The sequence below is a fragment of the Hypanus sabinus genome, chromosome 7 (assembly GCF_030144855.1).
Source record: "Hypanus sabinus isolate sHypSab1 chromosome 7, sHypSab1.hap1, whole genome shotgun sequence".
NCBI lineage: Eukaryota > Metazoa > Chordata > Chondrichthyes > Myliobatiformes > Dasyatidae > Hypanus > Hypanus sabinus.
Window position 1 is genome coordinate 94,935,308 of NC_082712.1, and position 27,988 is coordinate 94,963,295.

At 50.2% G+C, this 27,988-nt stretch overlaps 1 protein-coding gene across 1 annotated transcript; it reads left to right on the top strand.

Moving 5' to 3' along the window:
- Positions 1–27,987, top strand: LOC132396370 (schwannomin-interacting protein 1-like). The gene is made up of 8 exons (XM_059973890.1): positions 1–167; positions 1,193–1,588; positions 2,161–2,267; positions 7,035–7,140; positions 16,860–16,997; positions 20,653–20,749; positions 23,397–23,506; positions 27,043–27,987. The coding sequence occupies exons 2-7, from the start codon at positions 1,208–1,210 to the stop codon at positions 23,492–23,494; spliced, it is 927 nt and encodes a 308-aa protein (XP_059829873.1). The 5' UTR covers positions 1–167; positions 1,193–1,207; the 3' UTR covers positions 23,495–23,506; positions 27,043–27,987.
- The last annotated feature ends 1 nt before the right edge of the window (position 27,988 follows it).

The following is a 27,988-nucleotide window of genomic DNA, read 5'->3' on the forward strand; positions in this document are numbered from 1 at the left end:
GTCCAGACGTGGAGATTTGGAGAGGAGAACAGGCAAATCTGATTTCCTCGATTTCCAGAGGAAGGGCTCCCGACTGGAGTTTGGGGCGAGTTTGGCTGGGTGTGGCCGGTCTGTACTTAGAATTGAACGGCCGCTGACAGACAGGCTGGGACCCTCAAATGTCTGTGGTAAGACTTCAGTCCGAAACTTTCCAGTGAAACTACGCACCCGGAAGTTAGACGGAGGCGGAGGAAATTAACTTTAAAACGCTGGCATAAGTAATTTTTTTTAAAGGGAAAAAAGTTCTTGGGTGTAGAGCTCCCACCGTGCGGGGCGAGTTTTGAAATTTGGCTTGTGACATTTATTGCAAGCCATTGGAAGCACGAAATAGATTTAAAGATTCTTCTAAAGTTGGGTGGTCGGCACTTTCTAATTCTCTCAGACTGGTTACATAGAGTGGGTCCTCACCTTCCCTCCCTCTCTGGGTCTCTGTCCGCCCGCCCCAGTCACCACGCTGTGAGTTGGAGAGATTCCCGTGACTCAGATCCGGACTGACACTCCCCGGGAAAATTCCAAGAGCGGGGCGAAGGAGTGGCGGGACTTTGGAGAGGGAGCGCCACGTTGTGAGGGAAGTGGGTCCAGAGAGAGAGGGAGCACTGCGGGGAAGGGCGGGTGCACTGAGATTGAGGCTGGAACCCACCTTCTCCAGACCAGGAAAATTGAGGATTGTTAGGGGCTTGGGGTGGTTGGGGAATTAGGAGTTGGTGGTTAAGCCTAGGGGTGAGGGGTTAAAGTCAGGGTTAGGCATTAAGGGTCAGGGGTTAGTGGTTATGGTCAGGGATTAGTAGTTAAGGTTAGGGCTGGAGTTAGGGTTGGGGTTTCATGGTTAAGGTCAAGGGTTAGTAATTAAGGTTAGGTGTTAGGTTAAGGTCCGGTTTGGTGATTAAGGTTAGGTATTGGGTCAGGGATTAAGGTAAAGGTCAGGGGTCAGGGATAAAATTATCGAGGTGGGTATCATTGCAACATTTAAGGGGCACCTTGACAGGTATATGGAAAGGAAAGTCTGGGAGGTTATGGGCCCAATGTGAGAAATTGGATCCATTGTGAGCTTGTTGGGCTGAATGGCCTCTTCCTGCTGTATCTGACGGTGACTGTAACGTTAGGCATGGTTTCACTCTCTGACCTGACGGCCTCCTCTCCCCGCTCCCCACAGCTCTAGGAGGATGGGATGGAAGCAGGGGCTGCTCGCCTCGTGAATCCCCCACCTCACCCCGAGACCAACCCAGAGGCCAGACACAGACTGGCACCCCTCAGCCCTGGGTGCAGACACCCCCTGAATGGGCAGCATCTCTCCGGCTGTGGAGCGACAACCGCCCCGGACCGGGAAGCGCCCAGTGGGATTCCGGACGAACAGCCGGCACCGGACACCGAGAGCTCTGGCCAGGCAGCGGACGGGACCACAGCTCTGGGGCTGGAGGAGCCCGGTGGCCAGCTGCCCATCATGAACTGGGAAGCCCTGGAGAGCCACATAGCGGGCCTGCAGCTGCAGGAATCGGAGAGGAGAGCCCGCGAAGGACCCCGGCTCCAGCCGATGGAGACACCACCCTCGGTGAGAGCCTGACTGGGGGATGCATCTATAAACAAGGCAAAGTGTCTACCAGGCCGTGATGGGGGAGCCAGGGAGGGAGGATGTGGTGGAGGGTAGGGATAACCCTCCGGTCGGCCGGCATCTGTGGAGTGAGGGATGGACGGAAGGGTGGAGCAGGTCTGGGACCAGGAGGGGCAGAGGTAGGGGTAGATATAGGAGTCTGGGGAAAAGCATGGGGGAGGTGCTGGAGGGCAGCAAAGAGGGGACAGATAGGGCAAAGGAAAGGGAGGGAGGAGTACCTGGGTGGTGGATTGGGGAGGGGGAGGTGTCCAGACCAGAGGAAGGGCCAGTGCACCGGGGGAGAAGAGGGATGGGTATCTAGGTTGGGTGATGAGGTGGGGGAGGGGGTACAGAGAGGGGTGAGATGTATCTGGGGAGAGGGTGTGAAGGAGGAGGAAAGTTATCTCGGGAGGGTGGGGAGAAGGAAAGGTGTCTGGGGTGGGAAATGCGGTGACGAGAAGGTGGGAAAGAGGGGAATAGTGGACGGAAAGAGATGCTGCCCATCTCCGAGACACTGGCTCTTTCCATTCCAGCCCACGGGCCGGAGGCGGTCGGATGGGACACAGCGGCTTGTCTCCTGGCACCGGGCAGACAGCACGGCCTGGAAGGCGTTGGGAGCCACCATCGGCTGCGAATCCAGGTGAGGAGGGAGCACCAATCCTCAGCGTCGCCTGGGACCCAGCATTCGTGGCACCTTTAGTGGGGCAGGGGGGTCACAGGGCAGTGTGTTGCCTCCTTAAGGAGAGGGCCCCATCCTGTGTCAGGAGTGGAGACCAGGGAGGGGCAGTAGGGAGAGAGTATTCCCCCCAACACCTGAGGCCAGTCACAGGAATGGACCTGTCTGACCAGTAATCACGTGGCCTCGGGGGAATTCCAGCAGAAACTGGGGAAACGATTGTGACATTGAACATAACACTGCAGCCCTTCAGCCCCCAATGTTGTGCCAGCCCTTTAACCTACTCCAAGATCAATCTAACCCTTCCTTCCTCCCCCACCACGTCTATCCCCTCTTCGCCACCATCTATGTGTCTGTCTACGTTTTTTAAATGTCCCTAATGTAGCTGCCTCTACTACCATCCTTACCACACACTTACCACTCTATGTAAAAGATCAAACTTACCTCTGACACTTTCCTCCAATCACCTTAAAATTCTGCCCCTCATATTAACCATTTCCACCCTAGGAGAAAGTCTCTGGTTGGCCACTCCATCTTGTACACCTCTATCAAGTTACCTCTCATCCTCCTTCACTCCAAAGAGGAAAGCCCTAGCCCACACAACCTCTCCTCACAAGACACGCTGTCTAATCCAGGCAGCATCCTGGTGAATCTCCTCTGCACCCTCTCTAAAGCTTCCACATCCTTCCTATAATGAGGCGACCAGAACTGAACACAATATTCCAAGTGTTTAAATCCTTTTCGTTTAATAGAGCTATGGTTAGGAGGGCAAAGGCAAGATTAAGTCCCATAGCACTTTATAAGTGTAATCAACCGATGAGATGGGACCAATTAGCAGCACATCTTCCTGTCAGTAGATGGGGAACCATTACAAAGGTGGGAGTGGGGGGGATATTTAAAAGAGATGTACAGGTTAAATATTTTATTTCCACAGAGGGTGATGGGTGCCTGGAATGTGCTGCCGGGGTGGTGTTGGAGACGGATGCCATAGTGGTGTTTACAAGTCTGTTGGATCAACCGACACGTGAGCAGCCAGAAGTCACGGTGCACAGCGACACAAGTAGAAAGAGGGAGGCAGTCCTGAGGAAAGAATACAGGGACTTGGGAAGGAAGCTGAGAAGCAGGACTTAAAGGGTAGTAATCTCCGGATTGCCATGCACAGAATAAGGTAGTAGATAAACGCGTGGCTGAAGAATTGTAGCAGGAAGCAGGGATTTAGATTTCTGGATAATTGGGATGACTTCTGGGCAGGTGTGACCTGTACAAAAGTGACAGGTTGCACTTAAATCCAAGGGGAGCCAATGTTCTTGTAGGCAAGTTTACTAGAGCTGTTGGGAGGGGTCTAAACTAATATGGCAGGAGGGTGGGAACCAGGATGACAGAGCTGAGGATGAGCCAGCAGGTTTACAAGTAGATGATGGGTGTAACATGAATGTAAGGACGGACAAGCCAATGATTGGATACACATGCAGATAGAGCAAAGAGTTAAATTGTACCACAGAGCCAAAATTCAAAAGGGCAAAGAATGCAGGACTGAAGGTGCTGTATTTAAATGTATGTAGCATTCAGAATAAGGTGGACGAATGTGTGGTACAATTAAGAGATTGGTTGGTATGATGTTGTGGACATCACTGTGTCATGGCTGAAAGAAGGCCAAAGTTGGGAGCTTAACATCGAAGGATATGCTTTGTATCAAAAGGACAGGCAGAAAGGCATAGGTAGTGGTGTGGCTCTGTTGGTAAGAGATGGAATTACATCTTTAAAAAGAGGGGGCATATGGTCAGAGAATGTTGAATCTTTGTGGGTTGAATTAAGAAATTATAAGGGTAAAAAAAAACAATTTGGGAAACATACATAGGCCTCCAAATATTAACCAAGATGTGGGGTTGAGATTGCAAAGGAAGCTGGAAAAGGCGTGTAATAAGGGTAATGATGCAACCATAATGGGGGACTTCAGTATGTAAGGGGAAAATCAGGTTGGTGTTGGATCGCAAGGGAGAGAATTTGTTGAATACCTTTGAGGTGGCTTTTTAGAGCAGCTTGTACTTGAGCCTACTGGGAGAGGCCATCTTAGATTGGGTGTTGTGTAATAACCCAGGTGTTATTATGGAGCTTAGCATAAAGAAACCCTTTGGAAGCAGTGATCATAATATGATTGAATTCATACTGCAATTTAAGAGGTGTGAGAGAGGAGCTTGCCCAGGTGAATTGGAGGAGAATACTGATGGGGATGATGACAGAGCAAAGATGGCTGAAGTTTCTGGGAATAGTTCACAAGGTGCAGGATAGATATGTCCCACAGAAGAAGTTCTCAAATGGCAGGGGTAGGCAACCGTGGCTGACAAAGTTGAGGATTGGATAAAGCCAAGGAAAGGTAGCAAAAGTGAGTAGGAAATAGAATGATTGGGGAGCTTTTAAAATCCAACTAAAGGCAACTAAAAAAGCTATGAGAAGGGAAAAGATGAGATATGAGGGCAGAATAGCCAACAATATAAAGCAGGATACCAAAAGTTTTTTCAGTTATATAAAGAATAGAAGGGAGATGAGAGTTGATATTGGACCACTGGAAAATGATGCTAGTGAGGTAGTAATGGGGGACAAGGAAATGACAGATGAACTTAATGGGTACTTTGCATCTGTCTTCACTGTGGAAGGCACTAGCAGTGTGCCAGAGGTCTGTGAGTGTCAGGAAGCAGGAGTGAGTGCCACTGTTATTACAAAGGAAACAGTGTTAGGCAAAGTGAAAGGTCTTTAGGTGGATAAGTCACCTGGGCCAGATGGACTACATCCCAGAGTCCAGAGAGAGGTTGCTGAAGAGATAATAGATGCATTGGTCATGATCTTTCAAGAATCACTTGATTCTGGCATGGTTCCAGAAGACTAGAAAATTGCAAATATCATTCCACTCTTTAGGAAGGGAGGAAGGCAAAAGAAGGGAAATTATAGGCCAGTTAGCCTAACCTCAGTGGTTGGGAAAGTGTTGGAGTTGACTATTAAGGATGAGGTTTCGGGGTACTTGGAGACTAATGATAAAATAAATCAAAGTCAGCATGGTTTCTGTAAAGGAAAATCTTACCTGACAAATTTGTTAGAGTTCTACGAGGAAGTAACAAGCAGGGTAGACAAAGGAGAGGCAGTGGATGTCATTTACTTGGAATTTCAGAAGGTGTTTGATAAGGTGCCACACATGAGGCTGCTTAGCGAGATAAATTCCTATAGTGTTATAGGAAAGGTACTGGCATGGATGGAGGAATGGCTGACAGGCAGGAGACAGCAAGTGGGAATAAAATGGGGCTTTTTCTGGTTGGCTGCCAGTGACCAGTGGTGCTCCTCAGGGGTCAGTCTTGGGACCACTACTTTTCACATTGTTTGTCAATGATCTGGATAATGGAATTGATGGCTTTGTGGCGAAGTTTGTTGATGATACAAAGATAGGTGGAGGGGTAGGTAGTGCTGAGGAGGCAATGCGATTGCAGCAGGACTTAGACAAATTGGAAGAATGGGCAAGAAAGTGACAGATGGACTCCAGAGTTGGGAAATGTATGATAATACGTTTTGATAAAAGGAACAATAGTGCAGACTGTTATCTAAATGGGGAGAAGGTTCAAACATCAGAGGTGCAGAGGGACTCATGCATGACACCCGGAAGGTTAATTCACAGGTTGAGTCTGTGGTAAAGAAGGCAAATGTAATGTTGGCATTTATTTCAAGGGGAATAGAATATAAAAACAAGGAGATAATGCTGAAGCTTTATAAGACACCAGTCAGGCTGCACTTGAAGTATTGTCAACAGTTTTGGGCCCCATATCTCAGAAAGGATGTGTGGTCATTGGATGATTCCAGGAATGAAAGGATTAACATATGAGGAGCATTTGGCAGCTTTGGGCCTGTACTCACTGGAATTTAGAAGAATACGTGGGAATCTTGTTGAAACCTACTGAATGTTGAAAGGACTAGATAGGGAGAGGATGGTTCCTACAGTGGGGGTATCCAGAACGAGAGGGCACAGCCTCAACATTGAGGGACGACCCTGTAGAACCGAGGTAAGGAGGAATTGTTTTAGCCAGAGGGTAGTGAATCTGTGGAATGCTCTGCCACAGACAAGTCTGTGGGTACACTTAAGGCAGAAGTTGATCTTTTCCTGATCGGTCAGGGCATCAAAGGATATGGCAAGAAGGCAAATGTACGGGGTTGAGTGGGATCCGGGATCAGCCATGATGGAATGGTGCAGCAGACTCAATGGGCTGAATGGCCTAATTCTGCTCCTATGCCTTATGAATATGTGTGAAATGGAGGGATTTGGGGCAAATGCAAACGGCAGGCAGTTAGTTTAGCAAAAACATAGTGGGCCAATTTCACACCCTGAAGTTCACGTTGGCCATGATTACTTTCTGTCTCACTTACAAATCCGCCCCCCCCCCCACACCAACACGACAGTTAACCATCTGCTTCTAGCTTTCTGCTACTTGTGATAGTGAAAACATCCTTCCCTCATCAATACAAGGCTGAAGAGGGCTTGGTTTGACCACCCCCCCCACCTGCACTCACTTGCCACTGGAGAAGGTGACAGTCCCTCTAACACGCACGACGGGGTGGGGGGGGTGCGGTCGTTGGCTGGGATTCTCGCTCCCCTGTCACTGGGAGCGGGACACTCTGTGGAAGGGCAGCCGCTGCCAGCTGAACTCTGGCCCAGGATCAATGTTCTGGGATAACCCCCGGCTTCCCCTACAGGTTCCACAGTCGGATGAACCTCCGGCTCTGTTTTACCAACGACAGCGACAGTGACAATGATACTGGGGATGCCAGTGAACCGTCTCCTGAAGACCCCGCACCTGAGGTACGAGCTTACTTTTATTTCTGGATTTATTTCGAGATACAGCATGTTATTAGGCCAATGAGACTGGATTGCCCAGTTACACCCATGTGATCAATTAATCATTGAAAGCCCCGCTTGTTTAAAAGTACAGAAGGGAGTTGACCAGTGGTGAGAGTGGCAGTGTCAGGCTTTGGCTCGAAAGAGACATTGGCTCTTTTGTTAAATTTCCCATTTTACATACTGTGTCAGGGGCACTTAGTGTAGTTTAGATGGCCGTTGTGGTTCTTCATGCTGGATGTTGGAGTTCTGGGAGACCCGGAGTCTCCAGGGAACTGCATCTGCGTGAAGAGCATCCGGCTGCAGCTACTTGAGGACCGTGTTAAGGATCTGGAGCAGCAGCTGGATGACCTCCGACTTGTACGGGAGAGAGAGGCGATCATCGATCGGAGTTGCGGGACAGTAGTCACCCTGAAGTTGCAGGAGGTGGGTAGCTGGGTGACTGACGGGAAAAGAAATGCGAGTTCGAATAGGCAGTTAGCACAGGGCACTCCAGTGACCGTGCCCCTCAATAATAAGAACACCGTTCTGGATATTGTTGTGGGGGATGACCTGCCAGGGGAACGCCACAGAGACTGGGTTGCTGGCACTGAGCGAGGGTCTGTGGTGCAGAGGGGAAGAGGGGAGCAGTAGTGATGGGAACTCAATGGTGAGGCGGACAGGACGTTCTCTGGACATGAACAGGAAACCCGGATGGTACGTTGCCTCCCAGGTGCCAGGGTCAGGGACGTCTCGGATCACATCCACAGCATTTTGGAGAGGGAGGGAGAGCAGCCAGATGTCTTGGTACATATCGGTACAAACGACATAGGAAGGAAGAGCAAAGATCTCCTGAAGAGACAATTTAGAGAGCTAGGTAGAAAGCTGAGAAGCAGGACCTCCCAGGTAGTAATTTCTGGATTGCTACCTGTGCCGTGCACCAGTCAGGGTAGAAACAGGAAGATTTGGCAGATAAGTGCGTGGCTGAGAAGCTGGTGCAGGGGGCAGGGCTTCAAGTTCCTGGATCATTGGGATCCCTTCTGGGGGCAGTATGACCTGTTCAAAGGTGACGGGTTGCACCTGAACCCGAGGGGGGACCAATATTCTCGCAGGCAGGTTTGTCAGAGTTGTTGGGGAGGGTTTAAATTAATTTGGCAGGGGGTGTGGGAACCGGAGTGAAGGACAGATGGTAAAAAAGCAAAGGCAACTTGCAGTCAGAATGTCAGGAAGGGCAGGCAGATGATAGGAGAAGATTGCAGCCAGCAGGGTGAGTACCAGTGCGTTAGGGATATAGAATCAAAAAGGGTAGCAAATACAGTACTCAAAGTGTTGTATCTCAATGCACAGAGTATACAAAATAAGATGGGAGCAGTATTTCAGTGGAGTAAGGGAAATTACAGCGGTGTGAGGGATGAGTTGGCCAAAGTAAACTGGAAGGAGCTGCTGGCAGGGATGTCAGCAGAGCAGCAATGGCATGTGTTTCTGGGAAAATGGGGAAGGTGCAGGATAGGTGTATTCCAAAAACAAAGAAATACTCAAATGGTAAAATAGTACAACCATGGTTGACAAGGAAGTCAAAGCTATTGTAAAAGCAAAAGAAATGGCATACAAGGCAAAAATTCGTGGGAAGACAGAGGATTGGGAAGCTTTTAAAAACCTACAGAGAGCAACTAAAAGAATCATTAGGAGGGAAAAGATGAAATATGAAAGCAAGCTAGCAAACAATATCAAAGTCGAGAGTAAAAGCTTTTAAAATATGTTTTAAAAAAAAGAGGGATGAGAGTGGATATAGGACTGCTAGAAAATGAGGCCAGAGAAATAACAGGCAACAAGGAGATGGCAGATGAACTAAATGAGTATTTTGCATCAGTCTTCACTGTGGAAGACACTGGCAGTATGCCAGGTGTTGAAGGGTGTGAGGGAAGAGAGGTGAGTGCAGTTACTATTATAAGGGAGAAGGTGCTCAAAAAGCTGAAAGACCTGAAGGTACGTAAGTCACCCAGATCAGAGGAACTGCACCCTAGGGTTCTGAAAGAGGTAGCAGTAGAGATTGTGGTGGCATTAGAAATGATCTTTCAAAAATCATTGTATTCTAGCATGGTGCCAGAGGACTGATAAATTGCAGATGTTACTCCACTCTTTAAGACAGGAGGAAGACAGCAGAAAGGGAATTATAGACCAGTTATCCAGACCTCAGTGGCTGGGAAGATGTTGAAGTCAATTGTTAAGGATGAGGTGATGGAGTACTTGGACAAGATAAGACAAAGTCAGCATAGAAACATAGAAAATAGGTGCAGGAGTAGGCCCTTTGGCCCTTCGAGCCTGCACCACCATTGAGTATGATCATGGCTGATCATCCAACTCAAAACCCTGTACCTGCTTTCTCTCCATACCCCCTGATCCCTTTAGCCACAAGGGCCATATCTAACTTCCTCTTAAATATAGCCAATGAACCGGCCTCAACTGTTTCCTGTGGCAGAGAATTCCACAGATTCACCACTCTCTGTGTGAAGAAGTTTTTCCTCATCTCGGTCCTAAAAGGCTTCCACTTTAACCTTAAACTGTGACCCCTCATTCTGGACTTCCCCAACATCGGAAACAATCTTCCTGCATCTAGCCTGTCCAATCCCTTTAGAATTTTATTTGTTTCAGTAAGATCCCCCCTCAATCTTCTAAATTCCAGTGAGTATAAGCCTAGTCGATCCAGTCTTTCTTCAAATGAAAGTCCTGCCATCCCAGGAATCAATCTGGTGAACCTTCTCTGTACTCCCTCTATGGCAAGAATGTCTTTCCTCAGATTAGGGGACCAAAACTGCACACAATACTCTAGGTGTGGTCTCACCAAGGCCTTGTACAACTGCAGTAGAACCTCCCTGCTCCTGTACTCAAATCCTTTTGCTATGAATGCCAACATACCATTTGCCTTTTTCACCGCCTGCTGTACCTGTATGCCCACCTTCAATGACTGGTGTACAATGACACCCAGGTCTCGTTGCACCTCCCCTTTTCCTAATCGGCCACCATTCAGATAATAGTCTGTTTTCCTGTTCTTGCAACCAAAGTGGATAACCTCTCATTTATCCACATTAAATTGCATCTGCCATGAATTTGCCCACTCACCTAACCTATCCAAGTCACCCTGCATCCTCTTAGCATCCTCCTCACAGCTAACACTGCCGCCCAGCTTCGTGTCATCCACAAACTTGGAGATGCTGCATTTAATTCCCTCGTCTAAATCATTAATATACATTGTAAACAACTGGGGTCCCAGCACTGAGCATTGCGGTAACCCACTAGTCGCTGCCTGCCATTCTGAAAAGGTCCTGTTTACTCCCACTCTTTGCTTCCTGTCTGCCAACCAATTCTCTATCCACATCAATACCATACCCCCAATACCATGTGCTTTAAGTTTGCACACTAATCTCCTGTGTGGGACTTTGTCAAAAGCCTTTTGAAAATCTAAATATACCACATCCACTCGCTCTCCCCTATCCACTCTACTAGTTACATCTTCAAAAAATTCTATAAGATTTGTCAGACATGATTTTCCTTTCACAAATCCATGCTGACTTTGTCCGATGATTTCACCTCTTTCCAAATGTGCTGTTATCACATCTTTGATAACTGACTCTAGCATTTTCCCCACCACTGATGTCAGACTCACCGGTCTATAATTCCCCGGTTTCTCTCTCCCTCCTTTTTTAAAAAGTGGGGTTTCATTAGCCACCCCCCAATCCTCAGGAACTAATCCAGAATCTAAGGAGTTTTGAAAAATTATCACTAATCCATCCACTATTTTTTGGGCTACTTCCTTAAGCACTCTAGGATGCAGACTATCTGTCCCTGGGGATTTATCTGCCTTTAATCCCTTCAATTTACCTAACACCACTTCCCTACTAACATGTATTTCCTTCTGTTCCTCCATCTCACTAGACCCTCGGTCCCTTACTATTCCCGGAAGATTATTTATGTCCTCCTTAGTGAAGACAGAACCAAAGTAGTTATTCAATTGGTCTGCCATGTCTTTGTTCCCTATGATCAATTCTCCTGTTTCTGACTGTAAGGGACCGACATTTGTCTTTTTCTTTTTCTTTTCACATATCTATAAATCTTTTTCTTTTCACGTATCTATAAAAGCTTTTACAGTCAGTTTTTATGTTCCCTGCCAGCTTTCTCTCATAATCTTTTTTCCCTTCCCTAACTAACCCCTTTGTCCTCCTCTGCTGGTCTCTGAATTCCTCCCAGTCCTCAGGTGTGCCGCTTTTTCTGGCTAACTCATATGTTTCTTCTTTGGACTTGATACTAATTTCCCTTGTCAGCCACGGGTGCACTACCTTCCCTGGTTTATTCTTTTGTCAAACTGGGATGAACAATTGTTGTAGTTCATCCATGCGATCTTTAAATGCTTGCCATTGCATATCCACCGTCAACCCTTGAAGTATCATTTGCCAGTCTATCTTAGCTAATTCACATCTCATACCTTCAAAGTTACCCTTCTTTAAGTTCAGAACCTTTGTTTCTGAATTAACTATGTCACTCTCAATCTTAATGAAGAATTCCACCATATTATGGTCACTCTTACCCAAGGGGCCTTGCACAACAAGATTGCTAACTAACCCTTCCTCATTGCTCAATACCCAATCTAGAACGGCCTGCTCTCTCGTTGGTTCCTCGACATGTTGGTTCAGAAAACCATCCCGCATACATTCCAAGAAATCCTCTTCCTCAGCACCCTAACCAATTTGGTTCACCCAATCTATATGTAGATTGAAGTCACCCATTGTAGCTACTGTTCCTTTATTGCGCACATTTCTAATTTCCTGTTTAATGCAATCCCTAACCTCACTACTACTGTTAGGTGGCCTGTACACAACTCCCACCAGCAGTTTCTGCCCCTTAGTGTTATGCAGCTCTACCCATATCAATTCCACATCCTCCAGGCTAATGTCCTTCCTTTCTATTGTGTTAATCTCCTCTCTAACCAACAATGCTACGCCACCTCCTTTTCTTTCCTGTCTATCCCTCCTGAATATTGAATATCCCTGAATCCTTGGTCACCCTGGAGCCATGTCTCTGCGATCTCTGTGATAAAAGAGGAAATTACAACACATTTGGATAGCAGTAGAAGGATCAGTCCAAGTCAGCATGGATTTATGAAGGGAAAATAATGCTTGACTAATCTTCTGGAGTTTTTTGAGGATGTAACTACGAAAATGGACAAGGGAGAGCCAGTGGATGTAGTGTACCTGGACTTCCAGAAAGCTTTTGATAAAGTCCCACATAGGAGATTAGTGGGCAAAATTAGGGCACATGGTATTGGGGACTGACATGGATTGAAAATTGGCTGTCTGACAGGAAACAAAGAGTAGTGATTAACGGGTCCCTTTCGGAATGGCAGTCTGTGACCAGTGGGGTACCGCAAGGTTCGGTGCTGAGACCACAGCTGTTTACAATATACATGAATGATTTAGATGAAGGGATTAAAAGTAATATTAGCAAATTTGCTGATTACGCAAAGCTGGGTGGCAGTGTGAAATGTCAGGAGGATGTTATAAGAATGCAGGGTGACTTGGACAGGTTGGGTGAGTGGGCAAATGTATGGCAGATGCAGTTTAATGTGGATAAATGTGAGGTTATCCACTTTGGTGGCAAGAACAGGAAGACAGATTACTATCTAAATGGAGTCAAGTTAGGAAAAGGGGAAGTTCAACGAGAACTAGGTGTTCTTGTACATCAGTCAATGAAAGCAAGCATGCAGGTACAGCAGGCAGTGAAGAAAGCTAATGGCATGCTGGCTTTTATAACAAGAGGAATTGAGTATAGGAGTAAAGAGGTCCTTCTGCAGCTGTACAGGGCCCTGGTGAGACCCCACCTGGAGTATTGTGTGCAGTTTTGGTCTCCAAATTTGAGGAAGGACATTCTTGCTATTGAGGGAGTGCAGCGTAGGTTCACAAGGTTAATTCCCAGAATGGCGGGACTGTCATATGTTGAAAGATTGGAGCGACTGGGCTTGTAGACACTGGAATTTAGAAGGATGAGAGGGGATCTGATTGAAATATATAAGATTGTTAAGGGATTGGACACACTGGAGGCAGGAAGTACGTTCCCGCTGATGGGTGAGTCCAGAACCAGAGGCCACAGTTTAAGAATAAGGGGTAGGCCATTTAGAACAGAGATGCAGAAAAACTTTTTCATCCAGAGAATGGTGGATATGTGGAATGTTCTGCCCCAGAAGGCAGTGGAGGCCAAGTCTCTGGATGCATTCAAGAGAGAGTTAGATAGAGCTCTTATAGATAGCGGGGTCAAGGGATATGGGGAGAGGGCAGGAACAGGGTACTGATTGTGTATGATCAGTCACAATCACAGTGAATGGCGGTGCTGGCTAGAAGGGCCGAATGGCCTACTCCTGCACCTATTGTCTATTGTCTATTATCCCAACTATATCATATTCATTCATAACTGTCTGCACATTCAATTCATCCACCTTGTTACAAATGCTCCTCGCATTGACACACAAAGCCTTCAGGCTTGTTTTTACAACACTCTTAGCCCTTATACAATTATGTTGAAAAGTGGCCCTTTTTGCTTTTTGCCCTGGATTTGCCTGCCTGCCACTTTTACTTTTCACCTTACTACTTTTTGCTTCTACACTCATTTTACACCCCTCTGTCTCTCTGTACTTGTTCCCATCCCCCACCACATTAGTTTAAATCATCCTGAACAGCGGTAGCAAATGCTCCCCCTAGGACATTGGTTCCAGTCCAGCCCAGGTGCAGACCGACCTGTTTATACCAGTCCCACCTCCCCCAGAACTGGTTCCAATGCCCCAGAAATTTGAATCCCTCCCCCTTGTACCATTTTTCAAGCCACGTATTCAACTGAAATATTCTCCTATTTCTACTCTGACTAGCACGTGGCACTGGTAGTAATCCAGAGATTATTACCTTTGTGGTCTTACTTATTGGTTTATCTCCTAACTCCTAAATTCACCTTCTAGGGCATCATCCCATTTTTTTGCCTATATCGTTGGTACCTACGTGCACCACGACCACTGGCTGTTCACCCTCCCACTCCAGAATGTCCTGCAGCCACTCAGAGACATCCTTGACCCTTGCACCAGGGAGGCAACATACCATCCTGGAGTCTCGTTTGCGGCCGCAGAAATGCCTATCTATTCCCCTTACAATCGAATCCCCTATCACTATAGCTCTCCCACTCCTTTTCCTTCCCTCCTGTGCCGCAGAGCCACCCATGGTGCAATGAACTCGGCTGCTGCTGCCTTCCCCTGATGAGACATCTCCCCCAACAGTATCCAAAACAGTATATCTGTTTAGGAGGGAAATGACCCCAGGGGTCTCCTGCACTACCTGCCTACTGCTACACTGTCTAGTGGCCACCCCTTCCCTTTCTGCCTGTGTAGCCTTTACCTGTGGTGTGGCCAACTCACTGAACGTGCTATTCACGACTTTCTCAGCATCGTGGATGCTCCAGTATGAATCCAATTGCAGCTCCAGACGCTCAATGCGGTCTGCCAGAAGCTGCAGCTGGACACACTTTCTGCACACATAGTCGTCAGGGACACTGGAAGTATCCCTGATTTCCCACATGCTGCAGGATAAACAAACCACGATCTCAGCTGCCATGACCTACCCCATACTTGCCTCAACTTTTGAAACTTTCTCCTTTGAAAGGAACTTACCCGGCCTTACCTCACTTGGAGTGAAGCTCGTCCTCAGCCTCTGCTCGCCGAAGCCTCTGGAGACAAAGCCTTCCTACTCTGTCTCCCTCTACTCCGTCGCCCGCTACAACGTTACCCGCTCCGTCTAACTGTTCTCTTTAAATACTCCCACTGCCTCACGGTCCGACTTACACGCACTTGTGCAGCCATGCCCCCGTTAAACTGCCGAAGAAAATGCCGAAGCATGGTTTCCTTCAAGGAAAATCCTGCCTGACGAACCTGTTGGAATTCCTTGGGGAGATTATATTAGGATAGATGAAGGGGATGCAATGGATGATATATTTTTGGACTTCTAAATGCCTTTGATAAGGTGCCACACATGAGGCTGCTTGCCAAGTTAAGAGCCCGTGGTATTACAGGAAAATTCCTGACACGGTTAGAGCATCAGCTGATTGGTAGGGGGCAGTGAGCAGGAATGAAATGATCCTTTTCTGGTTGGCTGCCAGTGGTATTCTGCGGTTATTTTTATGCTGTTGCCAAGTTTGCAGATGATACGTAGATTGGTTGAGGGGCAGGTAGCGTTGAGGAAACAGGAAGGCTGCAAAAGGACTTAGGCAAATTAGGAGTATGGGCAAGAAAGTGGCAAATGAAATACAATGTTGGAAAATGCATGGTCATGGTAGAAGAAATAAATATGTAGACTATTTTCTAAATGGGGAGAAAATCCAAAACTCTGAGATGCAAAGGGAATTGGGGAGTCTTTGTGCAGAACACCTTAAAGGTTAACTTGCAGATAGAGTCGGTAGTGAGGAAGGCAAATGCAGTGTTAGCATTCATTTCGAGAGATCTAGAATACAAGAGCAGGGATGTGATGCTGAGGCTTTATAAGGCACTGGTGAGGCCTCACCTTGAGTATTGTGAACAGTTTTGTGCTCCTCAACTAAGAAAAGATGTGCTGGCATTGGAGAGGGTTCAGAGGAGGTTCACGAGCATGATTCTGGGAATGAAAGGGTTATGATATGAGGAACATTTGAAGGCTCTAGGTCTGTACTCGCTGGAACTTAGAAGGATGAGGGGGAACCTCATTGAAATCTTTTGAATGTTAAAAGGCGTAGACAGAGTAGATGTGGATGGGATATTTTCCATGGCACGGGAGTCTAGGACAAGAGGGGCAACTTCAGGATAGAGGGGCATCCATTTAGAACAGAGACACAGAGAAATGTCTTTAGCCAGAGGGTGGTGAATTTGTTACCACAGGCAGCTGTGGAAGCCAGGTCTTTGGGTGTATTTAAGGCAGAGCAAGCTGATATGTTCTTGATTGGACACGGCATTAGAGGCTACAGGGAGAAGGCCGGGGAGTGGGGCTGAGAGGGATAATAGATCAGCCATGATGGAATGGCAGAACAGACTCGATGGGTTGAGTGGCCTAATTCTGCTCCTGTGTCTGACGGTCTAATACGGTGAGAAATGTTACCCATTCGGATTACCAGAACACTGAGACGGTGCGGAGTGAAAAGCAATAACATAATGTAGTATTTAAGTCACAGAGAAGGTGAGGTGCATATTGATAGTAAGGTGTGAGGGCCACGACAAGGTAGATTGTCAGATCAAGTCCATTTTATCGTACTAGTGGACTGTTCAAGAATCTTATGACAGCGGGATAGAAGATGTCCCTCAGCCTTGTGGTTGGTGCTTTCAGACTGAAGTATCTCCTGCCCGATGGGTGAGGGGAGAAGAGAGGACGACTGGGGATGATAATGCCTTTGATTCCGCTGGCTGCTTCACCGGGGCGGTGAGAAATGTAGGCAGTTGTCCATGGAGGGGAAGCTGGCTTCCGTAATGTGCTGTAACTCCGTTCAGTGCTTTGCTGTCACGGACAGAGCGGTTCCCGCCCCCAGCCACGATGCGCCTGGATGGGATACTCCGGATGAGGGAAGGTTGGGGTCGCGGGTGGATGATGATATCTCGGAGGCGTTGGGCTGTGCAGCCTTGCTGACCGGGTGTGCCTGGTTTGTCTCCTTTGCAGCTGGCGGCTGGAGAAACCTCGGAGGCTGAGAGAGCTCTGCTCGCCCACAAGAGGGAGCTGGAACGGGAGGCCAAGCGGAGCCTTGCCCTGGTCAAGAGGCAGCTCGACCTGGAGAGGCAGCGGCAACAAGAGCACGCGGTGAGTGGCAGCTGCAGGCAACCCCCAGGGCACTCCGCTCCCCGATGCCCCACCCAGTCCGGCAACCTCTATAGAGAGTTGTGGTCACAGTGCAGCACGCCACAGGAACCATCCTCCCCTCCAGGGACTCTGTCCACACTGCACGCTGCCTGCAGAATCAAAGACACTCACCCACCCCAGACATTCTCTCTTCTCCCTCTCCAGTCGGGCAGAAGATACAAAAGCCCGAAAGTAGTCGGCCCTCCTTATCCGCGGATTCCGTGTGTGCGGACTCAACCAACCGCGGATCGGGAAAACCCAGAAGTTCTCTCTCTCCAGCACTCGTTGCTTGAGCATGTACAGACTATTTTTTCTTGTCATTTTTCCCCTAAACAATACAGTATAACAACTATTCACATAGCATTTACATTGTATTAGGTATTATAAGAAATCTAGAAATGACTTAAAGGTACAGGCAGTCCCCGGGTTATGAATGAGTTCCATTCCATCTTTAAGTCAGATTTGAAGCCGGAACAGGTACATCCGGTATTATTTAGCGTCAGTTAGTCAGATGTTTTTCTTAGTATATAGTACATATTTTACCTTTCTATGCATATAAAACACTTAAGAAACATACATATTTCAATAATTAATCCACTGTGTTGCTTAGTAATAATCGTAGCTTTCATCAGGGCAGGGCTTTTCACATTCTCCACTAAAATTGTTCCGATTGTTGACGCTTTTCCAATGTCCAACGACGTCTCACCTCTTTCCGATCGCTTTATTACTTCCACCTTATTTTCAATTGCGATCGTGATTATTTTTGTGAACTGAAACACTGCGGATTCAGAGCTACGCCGCCAGGTCCTAATGTCCACCACACAGAGACACGTTAAATAAAGTCCGGGGTTCCGCTGGGTCCTAAAGACCACTGCACTGATACATGTTAAATAAGGGACTTGAACATCTGCGAATTTTGGTAGCCGCAGGGGGTCCTGGAACCAATCCCCCACAGATAAGGAGGGCCAACTGTATATACCACCAGGCTCAAGGACAGCGTCTATCCCACTGTTACAAGTCTATTGAACGGTTCCCCAGTACAATACGATGCACTCTTGGCCTCCCAATCACCCCGTTGTGATCTTGCACCTTATTATCTGTATGCACTGCACTCTCTCTGTAGCTGTTACACTCTATTCTGCATTCTGTTATTGTTTTACCTCAATGCACCGTGTAATGATCTGATCTGTATGAACAGTACTCAAGACAAGATTGTCACTGTATCTCGGTATATGTGAGAATAATAAAACAATTCCATTTCCAATTTCTGCTCCCAGCCAGGAGCTTATGAGTTCAAATCACAACTTGGAGACTCAAGCCAGTCCTCGAGGGTGAGGGAGGTCTGTGCTGCGGAGGGGCGGTGAGGGGGGAGGTCTGTGCTGCGGAGGGGCGGTGAGGGGGGAGGTCTGTGCTGTGGAGGGGCGGTGAGGGGGGAGGTCTGTGCTGCAGAGGGGCGGTGAGGGGGATGTCTGTGCTGCGGAGGGGCGGTGAGGGGGGGAGGTCTGTGCTGCGGAGGGGCGGCGAGGGGGGAGGTCTGTGCTGCGGAGGGGCGACGAGGGGGGAGGTCTGTGCTGCGGAGGGGCGGCGAGGGGGATGTCTGTGCTGCGGAGGGGCAACGAGGGGGGAGGTCTGTGCTGCGGAGGGGCGGCGAGGGGGATGTCTGTGCTGCAGAGGGGCAGCGAGGGGGGAGTTCTGTGCTGCGGAGGGGCGGCGAGGGGGGAGTTCTGTGCTGCGGAGGGGCGGCGAGGGGGAGGTCTGTGCTGCGGAGGGGTGGCGAGGGGGAGGTCTGTGCTGAGGAGGGGCGGTGAGGGGGAGTTCTGTGCTGCAGAGGGTGTGTATGGTTTTAGACAGAAATTTGTGCTCCCTAAGGCAAGTCCCTAAGAGCCGAACGTCACTGTTTTTATGTGTACAGTGAACAGCTCGTCTTGCACACAGTTCGTACAGATCAGATCATTACACGGTGCATCGAGGTAGAACAATAACAGAATGCAGAATAAAGTGTAACAACTCCAGAGAAAGTGCAGTGCAGGTCAGCGATGAAGATCATAATGAGGTAGACTGCGAGGTGAAGAGTCAACTTTTCACACGAGGAAACCATTCAGTAACCGATACCAGCAGCGTAGAAGCTGTCTCTGAGCCTGGTAGTCTGTGCCTTCAGGCTTTTGTACTTCTGCCCGATGGGAGGGGGGAGAGTCTGGGGAGTGCGGGTCTTTGGTTGTGCTGGCTGCTTCTCTGGGGCAGCGAGACAGTGGAGGGGGGGCTGGTTTCTCTGAGCTGTGTCCATACCTCTGGGCAGTTTTCGGCAGTCACGAGCAGAGGAGCTACCACCTCAGCTGTGATGCACCTGGAGAGGGCACTTTCTGTGGTGCATCGATGAGAATTGGTGAGAGTCGATGGGGATGTGCCCAGTGTCTTTAGCCTCCTGGGGAAGTAAAGGCGCTGGCATATTGAAGAGAAGGGAAATTCTCCCCAACAGCCTGAGCTCAGTACGTATCCTTTGTACCAAACGTCATCAGGTCACTCTCCGAATCTGTGAGTTGGTAACTTTCTACCTACTTTTCCCAGAGGAAAAGTCTGGGACTTGAACTGGCCCTCTGGTGGTACAGTGGCATAATGGCCCCAAACAGTCCTTCCAGGTGAAGCAACACTTCACCTGCAAATCTGCCGGGGTCCTCTATTGTGTCTGGTGCTCCTGAAGCAGCCTCCTCTACATCGGCGACACCCGTAGCAAGCTGGGGGACCTCCAATCCATCTGCCAAAAGCAGAATTTCCTAGTGGCCAAATATTTTAATTCCCATTCCTGTCCCGACATGGTCTCCTCTTGTGCCACAATGAGGCCACCCTTATGGTGGAGGAACAACGACTTCTAGTCCATCTGGGAGGCCTCCAACCTGATGGCATGAACATCGATTTCAACTTCCGGTAAACAAAAACTACCCAACCCCTCCGCTCTTCTTCTATTCCCTAGCCACTCCACTCTTACCTCTTCTCAACTGCCTATCACCTCCCCCTGGGTTCCCACCTCCTTCCTTTTCTCCTCTGGTCCACTCCCCTCTCCTGTCAGAATCCTTCATCTCCAGCCCATTATCCTTCAAACTTACCTGGCTTCACCGATCACCTTCCAGCTATCCTCCTCCCTCCACTGCCCCCCAGCTTTTGATTCTGGAGTCTCCCCCTTCCTTACCAGTCCCGATGGAGGGTCTCGGCCTGAAATGACGACTGTTTATTCATTTCTGTAGGTGCTGCCTGGCCTGCTGAGTTCCTCCAGCATTTTGTGCGTGTGTTGATTTCACAGTTAGTGCGATTTCTTTCCCGTGTGAGCGCTCACTGATCAGGGGCCCATTCCCACTGCAGCCTGTGAGGAGTTTGAATGTAGGTTTCCTCCCGCACCCCAGAACGACATACAGACCAGGGTTAGTAAATTGTGGCCGCGCTGTGGAAGTGTGGCAACCCTTGCAGGCTGCCCGTAGCACACCACAAACATCACATTTCGCTGACGTTGGGATGTAAATGTGCCAAGCAAAGCTAATTTTTAAAAATCTTAGCAAGCGAGCTGCTTTGCGAGCGAAGGTTGCCCTTTCCCTTCACCGACGTTGTTCCGCTTCTGTGTCCTCAGTCCCTGGGGAGAGGGCCCCTGACTCCCAGCGACCTGTGGGAGATGTCTCTGCTCCAGCTTCAGGATCTACGGGCCAGTGTCTTCACTAAGATTCACTGTAAGTCCAGGGCTGTGGGGGGGCAGGAGGGCTGACAGCGTACGGCGGTGGGAGTGGGGACAGGGGACAAAGAGAGGAAAGTGACAGTGCGAGGGGCTGAGGAGGGGAGGGTGATGGTGCGAAGGGCTGAGGAGGGGGAGTGACAATGTGAGGGGCCAAGGAGGGGGAGTGACAGTGTGAGGGGCCAAGGAGGGGAGGGTGACGGTGTGAGGGGCTGAGGAGGGGGAGTGACAGTGTGATAGGTTCCTAATGTATCAGAGTGGACTTATGTCAGTTTTTCAATTTTGGGTTCCACAGGGCAACTTTGAGAAAATGTGGAGTGAGCTTTACTCTCTGCCTATCTCTGGGAGTGTGTGGAGGGAGCTTCATTCTGTGTCTGACCCCCGGAGTGTGTGATGGGACGGTGTGGAGGGAGCTTCACTCTGTGTCTGACCCCGGGAGTGTGTGATGGGACGGTGTGGAGGGAGTTTCACTCTGTCTGACCCCGGGAGTGTGTGATGGGACCATGTGGAGGGAGATTCACCCCGTGTCTGACCCTGGGAGTATGTGATGGGACGGTGTGGAGGGAGATTCACTCTGTGTCTGACCCCGGGAGTGTGTGATGGGACGGTGTAGAGGGAGTTTCACTCTGTGTCTGATCCCGGGAGTGTGTGATGGGACGGTGTAGAGGGAGTTTCACTCTGTGTCCGACCCCGGGAGTGTGTGATGGGACAGTGTAGAGGGAGTTTCACTCTGTGTCTGACCCCGGGAGTGTGTGATGGGACGGTGTAGAGGGAGTTTCACTCTGTGGCTGACCCCAGGAGTGTGTGATGGGACGGTGTGGAGGGAGTTTCACTCTGTGTCTGACCCCGGGAGTGTGTGATGGGACAGTCGCTGCTTGTGAGAATGTATTTGTTCAATGTGAGAATTTATTGATGTGTGAGAATATATTTGTCTGATGTGAGAATTTATTGATGTGGATGAGGAGTGGGTAGAATATAGAAAAGTTAGGATGAATGATTACGGGAACGTTGGAGGGAGTCAGGATGGGATGAGAACGGGAGCCGGGGTGACTCCGTTTGGGGAGTGTGCAGCTGCTGATGGGTTGACCACTAGAGGGCAGTCACACTTCGTGCCTGCACTCTATGGTTTGGGATCTCTGTGGGGCCCCTCTGCTCCAGGTATTTTTGGGATGTTCTATGTCAGGGTGGGTTTACAGATTGAGGGGAGGAGTCTAAAACTGAGTGGTTCTGGCATTGCTGGCGTCTCCCAGTCTCTTGCTGTGATATGGAAGCCCTGCCCAGGGGAAAGGACTGAGGGAGTGCTGCCCTGATGGAGTCTTGCCTTGGTCAACGTCCAGACCCGGCCACGGAAAGAGGAGCCCTGGGACTGTTCAGACATAGAGCTGCAGTAAATTAGAATCAGATGTGAAAATTACTGTTTTGTGTCAGCAGCATAGTGCAAAGATGGAAAATTACTATAAATTACAAAATAGATAAAGAGTGGAAACACAAAGGAATAATCAGGTGAGGGTCAAGGGTTCATGGACCATTCAGAAATCTGATGGCAACAGGAAGAAGCTGTTGTTGAACTTTGAGGTGTGGGTCTACAGGCTGCTGGCCCTCCTGCATCGAGAAGTGGGCACAGCCCAGATGGTCGGGTGTCTGATGATGGACATCACCGTCCCAATATGGGAAACTTCCTCTCCACGTCCACTCTATCTAGACCTCTCCATATTCCATGAGTTTCAGTAGGTCTTCTAAACTCTAGTAAGAACAGGCCATTAAATATTCTTCATATATTAACACTTTTATTCTCATAAGCCTCCTCTGAAACTGTAATTTAATCATCTCTGTTCTAAAAATACTCTGTAAATTCTATAGGAGGTTTAGTTATCTGGTCCTATATTCTCCTACCATAGAAACATTCTCTCCATGTCCACTCTATCTTGGCCTTCGATATTCGACAGGTTTCGGTTGGTCCTCCCTTGTTCTTCCAGACTCCAGGGAGTACAGGCCATCAAACACTTTCCATACATTAACCCTTTCATTCTCTCTGGACTCTCCAATGTCAGCACTTCTCTTCTTAGATACGGGGCCCAAAGCCGTTCGCAATACTCCCAGGTGTGGTCTGACCAATGCCTTTTAAAGCATCAGTGTTACAGCTTTGATTTTGTATTCTAGTCTTCGCAAAATAAATGCTAATGTTGCTTTTGCCTTCCTCTCCACAGACTCAACCTGCAAATTAATCTTGCACAAGGTCGCCCAAGTCCCCATTGCACTTCACATTTTTGAATTTTCTCTCCACTTGGAAAATATTCCGCACTTTTATTTCTCCTACGAAAGTGCATGTCCATACACTTCCCAACACTTTATTCCATCTGCCATTTCTTTGCCCATTCTCCAAATCTGTCCATGCCCTTCTGCAGGCTCCCTGCTTTCTCAACACTACCTGCCCCTCCACCTATCTTCGTATCATCCACAAACTTGGCCACAATGCCATCACTTCCGTCCGTCGTCCAGATCATGAACATATAACTTGAAAGGTGCCTTTCATGGGGGGGGGGGGGGCAGGGGTTGCTCTTCTGACAGAAGTCGATCTGTGGTGCTGGGGTCTCGTAGTGGGTGGTCAGCACTGACCTTTGACCCGGTCTGGCTCCAACCCCTAGGCCTGAACACCCAGCTGATGGAACTATTGGAGGTGCGTGATGACCTGAAGACAGAGCAGGATGCCATGCTGGTGGAAATTGGGGACTTAACGCATTGAGTTCAACTCTGGGTGAGTGAACAGATCTCTGAAAGGAGTCAGACACTAGCAGTCTCACCTTAAAATGGATACAGGTCACACCATAACTCTATACATTCATATTTCAACCCCTCTACACACTTCCATGTCTTCTTAATCTCTTCTGGTTCATATAGCCTTCCCAGTCCCCATGACCCCCTCTGGCCCATAATCGCTCCCTGTCTTTATAACCCCTTCTGTTCCCTATCCCCTACCTGTCTCCGTATCCCCCTCCGGCCCCTACACCCCTCCCTGTCTCTGTAACCCCCTCCGGCCCCTACACCCCTCCATGTCTCTGTAACCCCCTCAATCCCCTACACCCTTCCCTGCCTCTGTAACCCCCTCCATCCCCTACACCCCTCCCTGTCTCTGTAACCCCCTCCAGCCCCTACTCCTCTCCCTGTCTTTGTAACCCCCTCCATCCCCTACACCTCTCCCTGTCTCTGTAACCCCCTCCATCCCCTACTCCCCTCCCTGTCTCTGTAACCCCCTCCATCCCCTACACTTCTCCGTCTCTGTAACCCCCTCCACCCCCTACACCTCTCCCTGTCTCTGTAACCCCCTCTATCCCCTACACCCCTCCCTGTCTCTGTAACCCCCTCCATCCCCTACACCCCTCCCTGTCTCTGTAACCCCCTCCATCCCCTACACCTCTCCCTATCTCTGTAACCCCCTCAATCCCCTACACCCCTCCTTGTCTCTGTAACCCCATCCATCCCCTACACCCCTCCCTGTCTCTGTAAACCCCTCCATCCCCTACACCCATCCCTGTCTCTGTAACCCCCTCCATCCCCTACACCCCTCCCTGTCTCTGTAACCCCCTCCAGCCCCTACTCCTCTCCCTGTCTTTGTAACCCCCTCCATCCCCTACACCTCTCCCTGTCTCTGTAACCCCCTCCATCCCCTACACCCCTCCTTGTCTCTGTAACCCCATCCATCCCCTACACCCCTCCCTGTCTCTGTAACCCCCTCCAGCCACTGCACCCCTCCCTGTCTCTGTAACCCCCTCAATCCCCTACATCCCTCCCTGTCTCTGTAACCCCCTCCGGCCCCTACACCCCTCCCTGTCTCTGTAAACCCCTCCATCCCCTACACCCATCCCTGTCTCTGTAACCCCCTCCATCCCCTACACCCCTCCCTGTCTCTGTAACCCCCTCAATCCCCTACACCCCTCCCTGTCTCTGTAACCCACTCCATCCCCTACACCCCTCCCTGTCTCTGTAACCTCCTCCATCCCCTACACCCCTCCCTGTCTCTGTAACCCCCTCCGGCCCCTACTCCTCTCCCTGTCTTTGTAACCCCCTCCATCCCCTACACCTCTCCCTGTCTCTGTAACCCCCTCCATCCCCTACACCCCTCCCTGTCTCTGTAACCCCCTCCATCCCCTACACCCCTCCCTGTCTCTGTAACCTCCTCCATCCCCTATACCCCTCCCTGTCTCTGTAACCCCCTCCATCCACTCCTCCCTGTCTCTGTAACCCCCTCCACCCCCTACACCTCTCCCTGTCTCTGTAACCCCCTCCATCCCCTACACCCCTCCCTGTCTCTGTAACCCCCTCCATCCCCTACACCTCTCCCTGTCTCTGTAACCCCCTCCACCCCCTACACCCCCCCTCTCTGTAACCCCCTCCATCCCCTACACCTCTCCCTGTCTCTGTAACCCCCTCCATCCCCTACACCCCTCCCTGTCTCTGTAACCCCCTCCATCCCCTACACCTCTCCCTGTCTCTGTAACCCCCTCCATCCCCTACACCCCTCCCTGTCTCTGTAACCCCCTCCATCCCCTACACCTCTCCCTGTCTCTGTAACCCCCTCCACCCCCTACACCTCTCCCTGTCTCTGTAACCCCCTCCATCCCCTACACCCCTCCCTGTCTCTGTAACCCCCTCCATCCCCTACACCTCTCCCTGTCTCTGTAACCCCCTCCATCCCCTACACCCCTCCCTGTCTCTGTAACCCCCTCCATCCCCTACACCTCTCCCTGTCTCTGTAACCCCCTCCATCCCCTACACCCCTCCCTGTCTCTGTAACCCCCTCCATCCCCTACACCTCTCCCTGTCTCTGTAACCCCCTCCATCCCCTACACCTCTCCCTGTCTCTGTAACCCCCTCCACCCCCTACACCTCTCCCTGTCTCTGTAACCCCCTCCATCCCCTACACCTCTCCCTGTCTCTGTAACCCCCTCCATCCCCTACACCCCTCCCTGTCTCTGTAACCCCCTCCATCCCCTACACCCCTCCCTGTCTCTGTAACCCCCTCCATCCCCTACACCCCTCCCTGTCTCTGTAACCCCCTCCATCCACTACACCCCTCCCTGTCTCTGTAACCCCCTCAATCCCCTACATCCCTCCCTGTCTCTGTAACCCCCTCCGGCCCCTACACCCCTCCCTGTCTCTGTAAACCCCTCCATCCCCTACACCCATCCCTGTCTCTGTAACCCCCTCCATCCCCTACACCTCTCCCTGTCTCTGTAACCCCCTCCATCCCCTACACCCCTCCCTGTCTCTGTAACCCCCTCCATCCCCTACACCTCTCCGTCTCTGTAACCCCCTCCACCCCCTACACCCCTCCCTGTCTCTGTAACCCCCTCAATCCCCTACACCTCTCCCTGTCTCTGTAACCCCCTCCATCCCCTACACCCCTCCCTATCTCTGTAACCCCCTCCATCCCCTACACCCCTCCCTATCTCTGTAACCCCCTCCATCCCCTACACCCCTCCCTGTCTCTGTAACCCCCTCCATCCCCTACACCCCTCCCTCTCTGTAACCCCCTCCATCCCCTACACCCCTCCCTGTCTCTGTAACCCCCTCCATCCCCTACACCCCTCCCTGTCTCTGTAACCGCCTCCATCCCCTACACCTCTCCCTGTCTCTGTAACCTCCTCCATCCCCTACACCCCTCCCTATCTCTGTAACCCCCTCCATCCCCTACACCTCTCCCTGTCTCTGTAACCCCCTCCATCCCCTACACCCCTCCCTGTCTCTGTAACCCCCTCCATCCCCTACACCTCTCCCTGTCTCTGTAACCCCCTCCATCCCCTACACCCCTCCCTGTCTCTGTAACCCCCTCCATCCCCTACACCCCTCCCTGTCTCTGTAACCCCCTCCATCCCCTACACCCCTCCCTGTCTCTGTAACCCCCTCCATCCCCTACACCTCTCCCTGTCTCTGTAACCCCCTCCATCCCCTACACCCCTCCCTGTCTCTGTAACCCCCTCCATCCCCTACACCTCTCCCTGTCTCTGTAACCCCCTCCATCCCCTACACCCCTCCCTATCTCTGTAACCCCCTCCATCCCCTACACCCCTCCCTATCTCTGTAACCCCCTCCATCCCCTACACCTCTCCCTGTCTCTGTAACCCCCTCCATCCCCTACACCCCTCCCTATCTCTGTAACCCCTCTGGTAGTGGTTTTGTGCACTGGAGGATCATCCATCTTAATGGAGCGCGGTGCTGTGCCATGGGAGGGCTTCACGGTGGGAGTGCTGGTGAGGCAGAGCAGAGCTAATAAATATAATTCTTTCTGCTCAGGTTCTTTGTAAGAGCACCGAGGGAATTTGTCGGGTTTATGAGGGGGGCCGTTAACTGTGGCAAATTTGCTGCCAGACTGGGAACCGGATCAGATTCCTGACAGCGGATGAGACGGTGCTAGTTCCAGGACATGCGTCGTAGGTTTCCCGGAATATGCACCTTCAGAGCTGCACGGTTGGATCTCTGCCCCCACTCCAAAGTTCGGAGCCTGCATACAGACCAAAGTCGGCCACTTGGCCCCTTGACTTTGCACTGCCCATCTCCCTGCTGGTTACAAACTTCAGACTCACCCAACTTCCTTCTCACCTTCTTGCCTTCCCTAATGGTGATCTGGGAACGTGCCGAGTTTGGGGCCTGTCCAGTGAAGTGGGAACTGGAGCCAAACAATGATGTTCTGTGGGTCAGCCCAGACAGAGGGTATCAGCCGGAAAACTCAACTGTCTATTTCCCTCCTTAGAGCTTCCAACCCACTGACTTCCCCCCTCCCCTATCCTCCTCTACCCCTAGCCCCTCTACCCCTACCCCTCCCTTTCCCCTTTCTCTCCCACCCTCACCCCCCTCTTCACCTCCTACCCCCCTTCCAATCTTGGCCCCTCTACCTCTGATATGAAGCCTGAGTATTGTCCCGGAAATGGAGGATTTACTCCAGAAAGCTATTGTGGACTAGAAAACCCGGGAGGATGTATTCCACGGATATGGGAAGCTGGGGCTGGATCGGAGGGAAGGAACAGAATTTGCCAGAATCCCAAGCGACGCCAACTCCCTACAGCCCTCTCAAACATCCCAGGGGATCCCAGATCGGGAAAACCAAGTGGACAAAGGGATGGGAGCATGTGTTCCATGCTGTTTGTCTGTGATTTCTTTCTTAAAATGTGTATTTTTTTTAAGTTACTGGTTCCTTCATGTTAACCCAGCTGGGCATGAAAGGCAGAAATAAACTGTTTAC

Excerpts from the sequence above, each read along its gene's own strand:
- LOC132396370 (XM_059973890.1), top strand. The coding sequence starts at position 1,208 with ATGGAAGCAGGGGCTGCTCGCCTCGTGAATCCCCCACCTCACCCCGAG. Across the intron at positions 2,268-7,034 it reads ACCATCGGCTGCGAATCCAG|GTTCCACAGTCGGATGAACC; the intron begins GTGAGGAGGGAG and ends CTTCCCCTACAG. Across the intron at positions 20,750-23,396 it reads TGTCTTCACTAAGATTCACT|GCCTGAACACCCAGCTGATG; the intron begins GTAAGTCCAGGG and ends TCCAACCCCTAG.